The sequence below is a fragment of the Myxocyprinus asiaticus genome, chromosome 20 (assembly GCF_019703515.2).
Source record: "Myxocyprinus asiaticus isolate MX2 ecotype Aquarium Trade chromosome 20, UBuf_Myxa_2, whole genome shotgun sequence".
Taxonomy (NCBI): domain Eukaryota; kingdom Metazoa; phylum Chordata; class Actinopteri; order Cypriniformes; family Catostomidae; genus Myxocyprinus; species Myxocyprinus asiaticus.
In genome coordinates this window covers 10756880-10769532 of record NC_059363.1, presented here as the reverse complement: position 1 = coordinate 10769532, position 12653 = coordinate 10756880, and the positions used below count along the sequence as shown (strand labels likewise).

General features: G+C 41.0%; 1 protein-coding gene across 13 annotated transcripts in view; it reads left to right on the top strand.

Annotated features, from left to right (window-relative positions):
- The window catches only part of LOC127411478 (neurexin-3a-like), a 501739-nt gene that overhangs the window by 187377 nt on the left and 301709 nt on the right, over window positions 1–12653 (top strand). For all 13 annotated transcript variants that reach the window (XR_007892290.1, XR_007892289.1, XR_007892288.1 and 10 more), the window contains 4 exons: window positions 4907–5026; window positions 5580–5961; window positions 6822–7012; window positions 7117–7290. Coding sequence is in view for 10 of the 13 variants with exons in the window: in XM_051647066.1 (XP_051503026.1) it covers window positions 4907–5026; window positions 5580–5961; window positions 6822–7012; window positions 7117–7290 (867 nt within the window). In the remaining 3 variants the exon portion in view is untranslated. The remainder of the gene's footprint in view (window positions 1–4906; window positions 5027–5579; window positions 5962–6821; window positions 7013–7116; window positions 7291–12653) is intronic.

Genomic DNA, 12653 nt, shown 5'->3' with positions numbered 1-12653 from the left:
AACTTGGCATTTATTCCAGAGCTTTTTGCACATTTGTGGTCTATATTTTGTCACCTCGAAAATAGTCTCATGGTCTGGCAATACAGAGGTTGCAAGTTGGATTTCTGGTGATCCGTATGCTTACAATTACTCTACAGTTACAAGTTACTTTGGATGCAAATTGTTTCTGCATGGTGGTGTACTAGGGAGCCTGTCCCTAATGTAAATGTTCCATAAGTCTGCTTAATTACAAGTAATCAAGTAAACGATAAGTAGACAAGTAACCAACAAACACATCTCCACCAACATCTACTGACCAAATGCTACACAGCTAATCATGCTATATTATCTCACACATCTCTTTACCTCCTCCAGTTCACGCTTTACATCACTCAAACATACAGATTAATATGACACTAATTATATGACATGCTTATGATGGTTATTAGTTCTCAAAGCATCTATTACAAAACCTACATATTTTAAAAGCTTTGAGGTGCAGGTTATTACCTGTAGGGCAGTGGTATGTGCAAGAGTGTTTGATATTGTTGGATATACTGTAAACACATGTGAAACAAAACTGTTTTTGAACTGTGAGATCACTCTGACACATGCACTTTAAAATCTGGAAAATACTGTAGCCCCCAAAAATATCATAATTGTTTTCAAAGGTCACAGTTTTCATTTGACCTTTAAAACTGTTCAGTAGTTGTAGTGTGAAACATTTACCGTTTTGCTGTGACATTGCGTTTTTGGGGAATTATGTAAAAGACAATGTTAACTTTACAGAACCAATCTGTCTAAATTACATTTGCAGTGCAATCATTTTATTATACAGTAGATCATAATGCACAAGGTCTTGTTTTTGGCATTGCATCAGCTTAAAGGAATAGTTCACCCAAAAATGAAAATTCTCTCATCATTTACTCACCCTCATGCCATCCCAGATTCGTATGTCTTTCTATCTTCTGCAAAACACAAACAAAGATTTTTAGAAGAATATATCAGCTCTGTAGGTCCATATGCAAGTGGATGGTGATTAGCACTTTAAAGCTCCAAAAATGTCTTCTAAAGTGATACGATCGCTTTGGGTGAGAAACAGATCAATATTTTTGTCCTTTTCACTATGATGGTTTACTTCCAGTCACTCTCCAATACGTGTCCGTGAGGACACCCAGTTCATGCAGCCTCTCACATGACGTAAGCACGCTGTCATGTTCACATGAGAACTGACATGATACAACTGGAAGCGCAGCTCGATTCATTTACAAGAGATCACTGTTCACAAGCTTCATTGGTTTTGCTTTCATTTGAATGAGAGGCAGCATGAATTGAGCCTCCTCATGGACGCGCATTGGAGAGCGACCGAAAGTAAACAATTATAGTGAAAATGACTTAAATATTGATCTGTTTCTCACTAAAAGTGATCGTATCACTTTAGAAGACATTATTTTAATCACTGGAGTCATATAGATTACTTTTACTAAGATTGTACATGCTTTTTGGACCTACAGAGTTCTGATCACCATTCACTTACATTGTATGGACCTACAGAGCTGAAATATTCTCTTAAAAATCTTTGTCTGTGTTCTGTAGAAAAAAGAAAGTCATACACATCTGGGATGGTATGAGGGTGAGTAAATGATGAGATAATAAAAATTTTTGGGTGCACTATCCCTTTAAATATGATCCAATAGATATACAGAATACTGTAGATACCCAATAGATATGTCTGAACAGTGTCACTCAGTATGTCGGTCAAAACACATTGAGGGCTCTATTTGCGTGAGTGTGCAAATCAACGACTGTGTGCTACGTCTTATGCAATTTTCGTGAGCGTGCTAATTCTAAGTGCAGTTTTCTTGCCAGCGCAAGTTGGCATGAGTGGAAGTGTTAGCGGTGTCTGTGCAAAGTGCAATTTGCTATTTTCCTGAGAAATATGTCATTGCACTGAGGAGTTTTTATACCACCAATGTTTTCAGCACAAGTCCAAACTTAGTTCCTACATTTGCAGTTTGGAGATTTCACCAGCAGGTGGTAATAAAGTTCATGTCCAAACTATAAATATAGTGGAACTTCAAATTATGTCCCTGATGATCAGAGTTGTATAGCTGTCTTATGAAACAAAAATGTATGAGATTTGTGTTAAACTATCATGGTTTATTTTTCAATAATTATTATTATTATGTTAATATTTACAATTGCATTTATGACCTAATTTGTATTGGTATTTTTCCACCTGTTGTCGCAGAATGATTTTTAAGTCATTGCAGAAGGTGCCGGTGAAAGAAGTTGGAGTAGATAAAATGTTCAGAGTTGGGGGGGTTTTTGGACCATTTCGTTATTTTGATTACATTTTCATTTAGTTTGAAGTGTAACTTTAATTTATGAAAATGTTTGGTGTATTTTTTTTTTTTTTTTTTTTTTTCAATAAATGAATTTAATTGTTCAAAATCAACCGGTAGAAGTGAAATGCATGCCGATACAATCACTGTTATTACTAGTCATGATTTGTGTGTCAGTAAAAGAAAGTGATTAATAATACTTCCTTACAATAATACTCCCTTATAATTTAACAGAGTGTTCGTCCAAATCCTGACAAGAATAACATTTTGTAAGCATATAATAGGAGCGTGTCCATAATTATTTTTTCTAATTAATTGTATACAGTCTATTTACACTGCCAACTTCTTATGAATGTGCTGCCTTTGTTTTTATTGCTGGTGCTTGAAGGAATGGACTATGTAATAGGACGCAGACACTGCAATAACTGGAGAATAACCTCTGAATTAAATTGCACTTGACCCAGCCCATCATGTGATCTCGCGAAACCCACTTGCGCCTAGACTTAGCACATGCTTGGATGAAAATACCAAAATTTTATGGCCATTCCCATTGACTTTGGGCTTATGACTTGTGGCATAGTGCTGCACTTAACACTAGCACTCATAAAATAGGGCCCTTACTGTATTACAGTGTGGAGCAGGTAATATTCTATATGAGGGACACACTGCATGCACAATTTCCCAAGAGTCGAGACATTTCATTAGAGGTGGGGCATGAATTATAACACTCTCTGAGCTGAATCCAAATCCAACAAGATCACATGGGAAGCTGGCATGCTGTTTCTGAAAGTTCCGGTACCCTCGGATTGGTGACAGTATGCCGACTCACTGATATGCGGCATTTCCACCACACATTTTTGCATTGGTTTCAGTGTATTTACCTTCCCACATGACTCTAACACCAGCGCATTGCGTCAGCAGCGTGAGAGACCTGGGTTATAGCCACGCTGAAACCAGGAAGTAATCACGTTTGCATAATCAGTGATGAGCATGATTCGGAGGTTGCACTTTCCCCCCTAACATTTAATTTTTACTCCACGTATGGTTAGGTTATGGTTTGGGTTGGGGGACAGAGTCCATAAATTATGCATTCCTCTTCATTGTATTGCATCCTGTACAGCTGAAAAGAATTCACTTCACGACTAGCTTTTTGCAACCTTTCCTGGACATAAATGGAGCTCACACATGACTATACACCCTATAACACTTCTTGCTTTGGGTGCAGTGTTTTAAATTTCAATCAGCATATACCAATATTTGCTAAAGAAAAGTCAACCTAATCTTTCCGATTTCACTGTGAGATCAGGCTGTCCAAAACAGCCCACCGGAACTTACTTTTTCGACTATTCAGCTTTTCAGATGAATGAAAGGTACACTACGTCATATTTTTCACATTTTTTTGTTAGAAATTAGCAAAATACCATTATTGAGTACATAAAAAAAATTAATCTTTGTTTAAAACCATGTTCTTGACTTGCTCCAAATCACTAAAGTAAGCCTACAATAATTATTTACATTCAAAGACATTTACACCATGTCTATAAACAAAGAAAATAAGGTCAATCTACACAATGCTACATACTAGGCAGCATGTTTTTTTCTTGTAGGATTTTCTTCTTACTATCGGTGACTTATGGTGTAGCTAGTCAGATCCACTTTGATACGGTGATCATAGGCAACCATGGGTATACAGAAGCACAGCTGACATTAAAAACAAAATAATGTTCCTCCACATATAACTTGCAATTTTGTTTCAACCACAGACGTCGATAGAGAACCCAGAATTACGTCGTGTAATTTTAAGTCAGTAGATTCATTTTGCTTTCTTGTCAATGGATTCTAATTTCAGATATTTTAAATGTGTGTGATGTACCTGTCTAATTAAAGCAGAAAAACACATTTGTGTATATAAAGAAACATTGGTTTAGACATTAGCATTTGCGACTATTATCAACTCTGCCCTTGAGCGGTATATCAAGACCTTTTTATGAGTAAAAGCCATTTAATCTCAGGGATAAGCTTAGAAATAATAGATGTGAAAGACAAAGAGAACACACTGAATTAATTTAACACTTTTTTTTTTTTTTTTTACACTTATGTTTTTGTTTAATTCAAAAATATCTGAACCAAACCTCTGCTTTCCACTTTTCATAAATCATATCAGCTTTTTATATAGAGAAACAATACCAGATATATACTTTAAAAAGTACAAACCTGAAGTTCTTGCCTTCAAAAAATATTTTTACGTGAACTGCCCCTGAATAATCACTTTAGTTGGTTTACCCTTATATAGTCAGGATGATTTAGTCATATTGCTTAATGTTTTTGGCTTCAATCAAACCCATTAATTGAGATGTTACCATATAAAGCACATTTGTAAAGTTACCTGACAAAATTTTTTTTAGAGTGCAGGTAAGCAACTGAACTTAATTAGTTTTAGGGATTGATAAATATGACTTGCATAGTTGGCAGCATTTTTCTAATCTTCGTAATCTTTATTTTTCACTTTTATACAATGAAAGCAAAGGTTTGGTCAGAGACAATTCAGGTTGCCATTAATGTTTCATGAACATCGTTCTCAGGCAAAGGACCAGAAACACTGTATGCCGGCCAAAAACTCAATGATAATGAATGGCATACTGTGCGCGTGATCCGGAGGGGCAAAAGCTACAAGCTAATGGTTGACGATGACGTAGCAGAAGGTACTATCATTGATCTTCAGTCGGAAAGACAAGTTTCTCAGTGAATGGTGATTGGTTATTTTATGTGTGCATCTATAGATTGTTTGTGTATTAATAAAACTTTAAAAGGACACGTTTCAAGAAACTGAAACAACAACTACATTGTGTTTTGAAAAGTGCTGCATTCAGACAAAAATAATAATGGTGGATTTAGTCGACAATAAACATTTGTGTAGTATTCTGCTGATATAGGGTGTGTGGTTTTGATAAATTGAGGGAAAATGGTACATAACCCCATAGTCTCAGTAAAAAGTTATGGACCCTACTTTATTGTTTAATTTTAATAAAATCCATTTTACTTCAGGTTCATTATTGCTTTGACATAATGTTGGACTCACCCGTGTAGTTGAGGTGCCTGTCTTGAGTAGCTCTTTGAAAAGTCCTTGACTTACTGCTTGTAAAAGGATATTTTATTTGACAGTTGTATTGCTGAACAGCAGTATACTATTCTTTGAGGGTGTAGTATAGTAGCAATTTTTTCTTGTTTTCCATCCCAACTTGTTGTGGCTTGTAGGTCAGATGGTGGGCGACCATACCCGGTTAGAGTTCCACAACGTTGAGACGGGTGTGATGACAGAGCGCCGATTCATCTCCATGATTCCCTCCAGCTTCATTGGCCACCTGCAGAGCCTCAAATTCAATGGCATGCTCTACATCGACCTGTGCAAAAATGGTGATATCGACTACTGTGAGCTCAATGCACGTTTTGGCATGCGCTCCATCATCGCAGACCCCGTGACGTTCAAATCCAAGAGCAGTTACCTGAGTCTAGCCACCTTGCAGGCTTACACATCCATGCACCTTTTCTTCCAGTTCAAAACTACCTCTCAAGATGGATTCATCCTCTTCAACAGCGGGGATGGAAGCGATTTCATCGCTGTAGAGCTGGTGAAAGGGTAAGCCTGCTGATGAAAGAAGGGGTCACTCAGTTATACAGTTTCTTTTTACAAGGTGACATTTCTCAAAGCCTCAGCTTAATCAGACCGCAACTGGCCTCAATGTTTTGCATATAATATGAAAGACAGAGGTGATGCTCAGTGTGTATTTAACACTTCCTCAGCTGACATCCTTCAAGTATTCAATTTGCACTGTGTCATGTATCCACACTTTTCTTGATCAATCACTCCGGCGCCCTGATGATTCTGATTGCCGCTGGACTCTTTTCTGGTTCCAGTCTCCATAAGAAGCAATGTAAAAACTACAAAAATGAAAAATTCAGATGGAGAGCAACAACAATTTTAAGTGTAAACTGGAGTTAAGGCTCAGCTTGTGCAGTTGTTGGCTGTCATAACAACTCAAAGTAGCTAATGATATCAATGTAGAGGAACTAACCTTAGGCAATAGTTTCATGTCATCTACCCACTCAGGTGAGGCACTGTCAAAAGACGTTCATTATGCACTATGGAGACACATGTTTATTTTGGTCAGTTTTACAAATTAAATCATCTAAACATCATATTATCCACTTAAAGCATACGCTGATGTGATTGAAAACAGTCTTCTGTTATGAATAGTGGAACACTTTCCCATGAAAAAAGTGGATATACTTGGACAGAGAGATGAAGACTGTAGCTTGACCATGCAAAACCCCTCTGTTGTTCAATTATAACAGTGCAAGTAACTGTAATTGAACTGATTGAGTCACTCATCTTATTAATAAACATCTAAAGGTCTGAGAGGACAGTTATGGAATATACCGTAAGCTTTGCAATCAGACACTCCTAGTAAGCTGATCTTACACTCTTTTGTCTTACAGGTACATACATTATGTGTTTGATCTTGGCAATGGCCCCAATGTAATCAAAGGCAACAGTGAAAGAGCTCTCCATGACAACCAATGGCATAACGTTGTCATCACTAGAGACAACAGTAACGTTCACACACTGAAAGTAGATGCCAAGGCAGTGAGCCAAGTTGTCAACGGTGCAAAAAATCTGGACTTAAAAGGTACGTGAACTACCTAAAATTCATATACATACATGTCCTCAATCAGAAGAAAGGTTACCATGATGTGAACACTATGGGATCTATTTAACCTGCATTCTTCTTAGGTGACCTCTATATTGCTGGATTGGGAACCAACATGTACAACAACCTGCCAAAATTGGTAGCCTCCAGGGACGGCTTCAAGGGTTGTTTAGCATCTGTGGACCTGAACGGTCGCCTTCCTGACCTCATAAACGATGCCCTGTTCCGCAGCGGACAGATCGAGCGAGGATGTGAAGGTACACCCTCTTACAACTCTAGCTCAAGGAGCCCGTTCTTTCTCATGAATGCCAACAGTAGTTCCATCTCCACCTCACTGACCCATCACACCATCTTTCTCACCCTGCTTGTCACATCACTCGCTCAGCCAGCTCTATGTTAAACCCACTGGCAGCCTATTATGTTATTGGCCACACTGGTCATGCTAGGATCAGCCAAGTTGTTGTTTTTATCAATTAGTATGACATTGTTACATACGTACTTTAAGAAAGAATATTTACCTTGCAGTATTTTTGAATCAAGAAGGAACTTGTGATCTGACAGATCTGATGTGCTTATGACTGTAGATCATAAAAAATAAGATTTTTTTTTTTTTGCAGCTATTGGGTAATTATGGAGAATGTGTTATGTGAATGTTATCTACAGTTGTTGTTTAAATTAGATTTTTAAATGCAGAGTTTACTTGTAAAATAAATTATTTGTAATTAGAAAAATGTATTGGATTTAAATGGGAGTTTAAGGAATATTCTGGGTTCAAAACAAGTTAATCTCAATGGACAGCATTTGTGGAATAATGTCGATTACCAAAACAAAACAAAAAACAAACACAAAAAACAAAAAAATCCCTCCTTTTCATAATTTTTTTTTCTTTTTTTTTTTTTTTTTAGAGTGAGGCACTTAAAATGGAAGTGAATGGGGCCAATCTGTAAATGTTAAAATGCTCAGTGTTTCAGAGGTATATCCACAAGACGTAAACAATATGTGTGTTAACGTGATTGTGGTGTGATAAAATTGCCTACAAATCTTTTCTGTGTAAAGTTATATTCAATTTTAACATACTATAATGCCATAAACCCTATAACAATTCTAAAATGATGATTTAAACAAGTTTACAGCTCAAATAGTACACAAGTTTTAAAATAAGAATTAATGTAAGTGCTTTTATAAAATTATAAGCTTCACATTTCTGCCTTTAAATGCTCCAAAGATTTGCCCCATTCGCTTCCATTGTAAGTGCCTTACTATAACCTCGAGTATTGCTTCTTTTAATGAAAAGGAGGGACGAGTTGGAATAATATTTGTATTTTATTTTTAATTTTTTGGGGTAATCATCATTATGCCACAAATGTTGTTGATTGAGCTTAACTTGAATTGAACCTGGAATATTCCTTTAAACATGTATAATGTTATCATATTGTACATAATTACATAAACTAACCCATATGCATTTGATAATATATATATATTTGTTATTTAATTCCATATCAAAGTAAAAAATAATCTTACATTATATCAGTACAAAGAAAGAGCGAAAACAAATATCGAGTACATGAAAATGTGCAAAATAAGTGACTTTTTTTTTTTTTAACAAAGAACTACATAAAATTTCATATTTTAATGACAGTTGGGTGTCAATAAATTGAAACTACAGTCTTCAATAATATGGTGACCACAAGGTCCTAAAGCTAACCATCATCAAAGCTTCAATAAGAGCAAATTATTGTATGTTAAATGCCAAACATTTTCAAAAGATCAGAGCATGGATCACTTGAATTCCACACAATAATTTTCCTTCACTTATTCATTGCTAATATCCATTTTCTTTTGTAGATGAGATCTCTGCCATAGTGCATGCTAATATCTTTGTTTTCTGTACATTTATGTGTTGTGTAGGCTTGGAGTTTTTTTTTTTTTTTTTTTTTTTCATCTGTTTCACTTTTTTGTTCTCAGTGTTCTGTTATTCTTTATTTTATTTATTATAGAAATGTCTTGTTTTAGTAAAACTTTGTGTATGAACATTTCTATGACCTGTCTATCCATCGCAAAATTAATTGTCCATCATAACATCACCATTCATTACATGTTAATGTTGTCTTTTCAGTGATTTCTCAAAAGTCTCAATTTATGTTGAGGACATGTTACTTTGTTGAACCAGTTTAAGAATAAAATTGTATCAATTGAATTTGTTTGGTGTTTTGTTGTATCATCTTCACGTTTTGTTGCTTGACTCCATTGCGTGAGATTATGGAAGCCTTTTAACATATGCTTGTTATGGTATACAGACATCTGTGACCTAAAAACAGTACAAACATTACAGAAGACAAAAAAAAAAAATAAATAAATAAAAAATAAACACCAGGCCTTAATATACTGTATGTGAAAACTAATTTTTCCTTTGAAGTAATGCACATTTACTGCTTTGAAGTCAAAGTATGCACAAAGCCTATTTACAGTGATCAAAGGCACAATTTAAAGCATGCCGTTTAAAACATCACATTCCCTATCTGTCACTCACTCGATGTTGTGTCAATGTAGTGACACTAGGATTCAATCTTGGGAGCCCCAAACACCTCTGCTTTTTGAAAAAAGGCCAGTGGGAATTGGCGAGTGGAATTTGCATGCCATTCCCCCAGACATACGAGTATAAAAGGAGCAACCACTCATTCAGATTTTCTCTTCGGAGCCGATCGGTTCTATTCACTGAGCTGAATTCATCCACCGAGTTCATTCACCTCATCTGCTGGATTTACGGTGCATTTCAGCGGCTTCTCATGGAGTGCAGAGAACGCCCCTGAGCGCTTCGGCAGAACAACAAAAAAAGAGTATATTCTAAAAAAGAGTATATTTTCACTTCTAAAAGAGCGGCACACACGGAACGTCTTTTTAAAGATGCCTTTCCGCTTGTGTGTTATTCCTGGTTGCGGTCGTTATCTCTGCACTTCTGACGGCCACGATCGCTGTCTTACATGTCTGGGCGCTGCCCACGCGGAGGCTTTGTTCGTGGATGGGTCTTGTCCCATTGATGGATGGGTCATTGCGAGAACATGACCATGGCAACGTTGTGGTCGCGGCTTGCCTTCGTAAGAAAGCAATCCACCCCAGCGGCTCCCCGCCTCAGTCCTTCTACCTACGGGTATGAGGCCGTGTCGGTTAGCACTGGGGTCGATTTGGGGACTCCAATGGGACCACCTCCGCTGGGTAACCCCCCACGGACCTCCCATTCCTCAGCATGCTCGCTTGCCCCGGTCGGGCTCTCGGATGAGACCGCCGGCTTGTCTCAGGGCGAGTTCGACCTCTTATTCGGGGCCCGGGAAGACGATGAGCTATCGAGCGCAGCATCGGAGAGCGGGCTCGTCCACTCTGATGTGGAGGCTTCGCCTGGGCTTCCCCCTTTGGGTGTGGTCGCCCAGTCTCAGGCTGACACAGAGATGATGGACATGCTTTCCTGGGCAGCCGCGAGCATCAGGCTAGAGCGGAACCCTCCACTCTCCCCTGAACCCTCACAGCTCGATGATTGGTTCCTGGGCCCAGAGCGCCGCTCACGGCCACGCCCCGCCCAGGTTCCTTTCTTCTTGGAAGTGCATGAGAAGCTGACAAGATCGTGGGGGGGCACCTTTTACTATCCGGTCCCGATCTTTCAGCTCCCCCACTCTCACTACCCTCGATGGTGGGGCAGCCAAGGGGTATTTGGTGATCCCCCAGGTGGATAAGGCGCTTGCGGTGCACTTGTGCCCGCAGAGCGCCACCACCTGGTGTAGGCGCCCGAAGCTCTCATCCAGAGCCTGTAGGTTTATGTCGTCTCTGACGGCTAAGGCCTACGGTGCAACTGGACAAGCCGCCTCCGCCCTGCACGCCATGGCTCTCCTGCAGGTACACCAAGCCAAGGTGCTAAAAGAGCTGCACGAGGGTAGTTCTGACCCGGAATTGATGCAGGAACTGCGCTCGGCGACCAACCTCGCTTTCCGGGTGACGAAGATCACGGTGCAGTCTCTCGGGCAGGCAATTTCCACCCTGGTGGTCCAGGAATGCCACCTTTGGCTCAACCTGGTCGACATGAGAGAGGCTGACAAGGCATGGTTCCTTGACACCCCCATCTCCCAGGTTGGCCAGTTTGGCGACACCGTCAAGGACTTTGCCCAGCAGTTCTCGGCAGTGAAGCAGCAGATGGGGGCCATTCAACACATCCTGCCCCGGCGTGGCTCAAGACCCTGCACCCCGTCTGCTCATCGCCAAGGGCATCCTCCTGCAGCAACAGCACCGGCTCTGCCGCAGGCCGCCCCCGCGGCCCGGCCCTGGTTTGTTTTTTTGTTTCATTTTTAACTGCATGCCCAAGAGGCTGCGGTACCCAAAACTTCAACAAAAGAGTGGTTTCCTTGTTCTATGGGTCACATGTCAGGTGCACACGGCCGTCATCATGACTGCCATCCACCATCCCATTTTGGCAGGTTTGGCGCTCCAGCGGCGGACCCCCCGCCCCTGCGTGCCCAGCTGTGGCACAAAAATGCCCACGCCGGGTTGGTTCCGATGGACTGCGGGGACGATGTCCCTCCTCCCCCCTCCTCGACCAATCTTATGGTGGGTGTCAGGAGCCAGGTAAGTGCTTCGATGTCTCTGGACTCAGCACGGCCACGGGGTTCGAGCCCCCTCGACTTGGCGCCTCAGGCTCCGCCTTGCCGCGAGGCCCAACCCACCGGTACATCCAACGTGATTATCTCCTTGGTCCCCCTAGCCCGGAGTTTGGACGTGTGGCTCGCGCTTTCCAACCTGTTGCGATGGCTGACGCGGGCCGTCTGACTCAGATTCGCGATTCAGTTCGACAGGCGCCCGCCCAGGTACAGCGGCATCCGCTTCACCTCGGTGAAGGGTGAGAACACCGCTACCTTGTGTGCGGAGATCGCTACCCTTCTACTGAAGGGTGCGACAGAGCCGGTCCCTCCAGCCGAGATGAAGAAAGGGTTTTACAGTCTCTACTTCATTGTACCGAAGAAAGGCGGTGGGTTGTACGCAGAGCTTTAGAAGCTCCGAGCAGCTCTTTGTCTGCTTTGGTGGACAGCGGAAAGGAAGCGCTGTCTCCAAACAGAGGATCACCCACTGGGCCGTTGACACCATCGTGATGGCATATCACGCCCAGAACGTGCCGCCCCCGTGGGGCTATGAGCCCACTCTACTAGGAGTGTAGTGGCCTCCTAGGCCCTGACCTGTGGCGCCTCTTTGGCAGACATCTGCAGAGCAGTGGGCTGGGCAAACCCAACACCTTTGCGAGATTCTATAATCTCCGGGTTGAGCCAGTTTCGTCCCGTGTGTTGTCAGGTCCGAACAGGTAAGTTCCGGGACAGCTGGCCGGGTGTACTGCTTTCCCCTCCCATGAGGTGAAGACGTGCGCTTTTGACTCCCAGTCGTGTTCACAAGTTGTGATCTCTGGATGACTTTCCTCCTTAGCCCTGTGGCATACAAGTTTGCAGAGAAACTCGTTGCCAGCCCAGTACGTGTGCTAATTAGGCCCTGTACTGAGGTAGGTGCTCCACATGTGGTGGTTCCCCGTAGGTAACCCCATGTGATATCTTCCGCTAAATCGTTTCCCTATCGGTGAACTGCGTCTTCC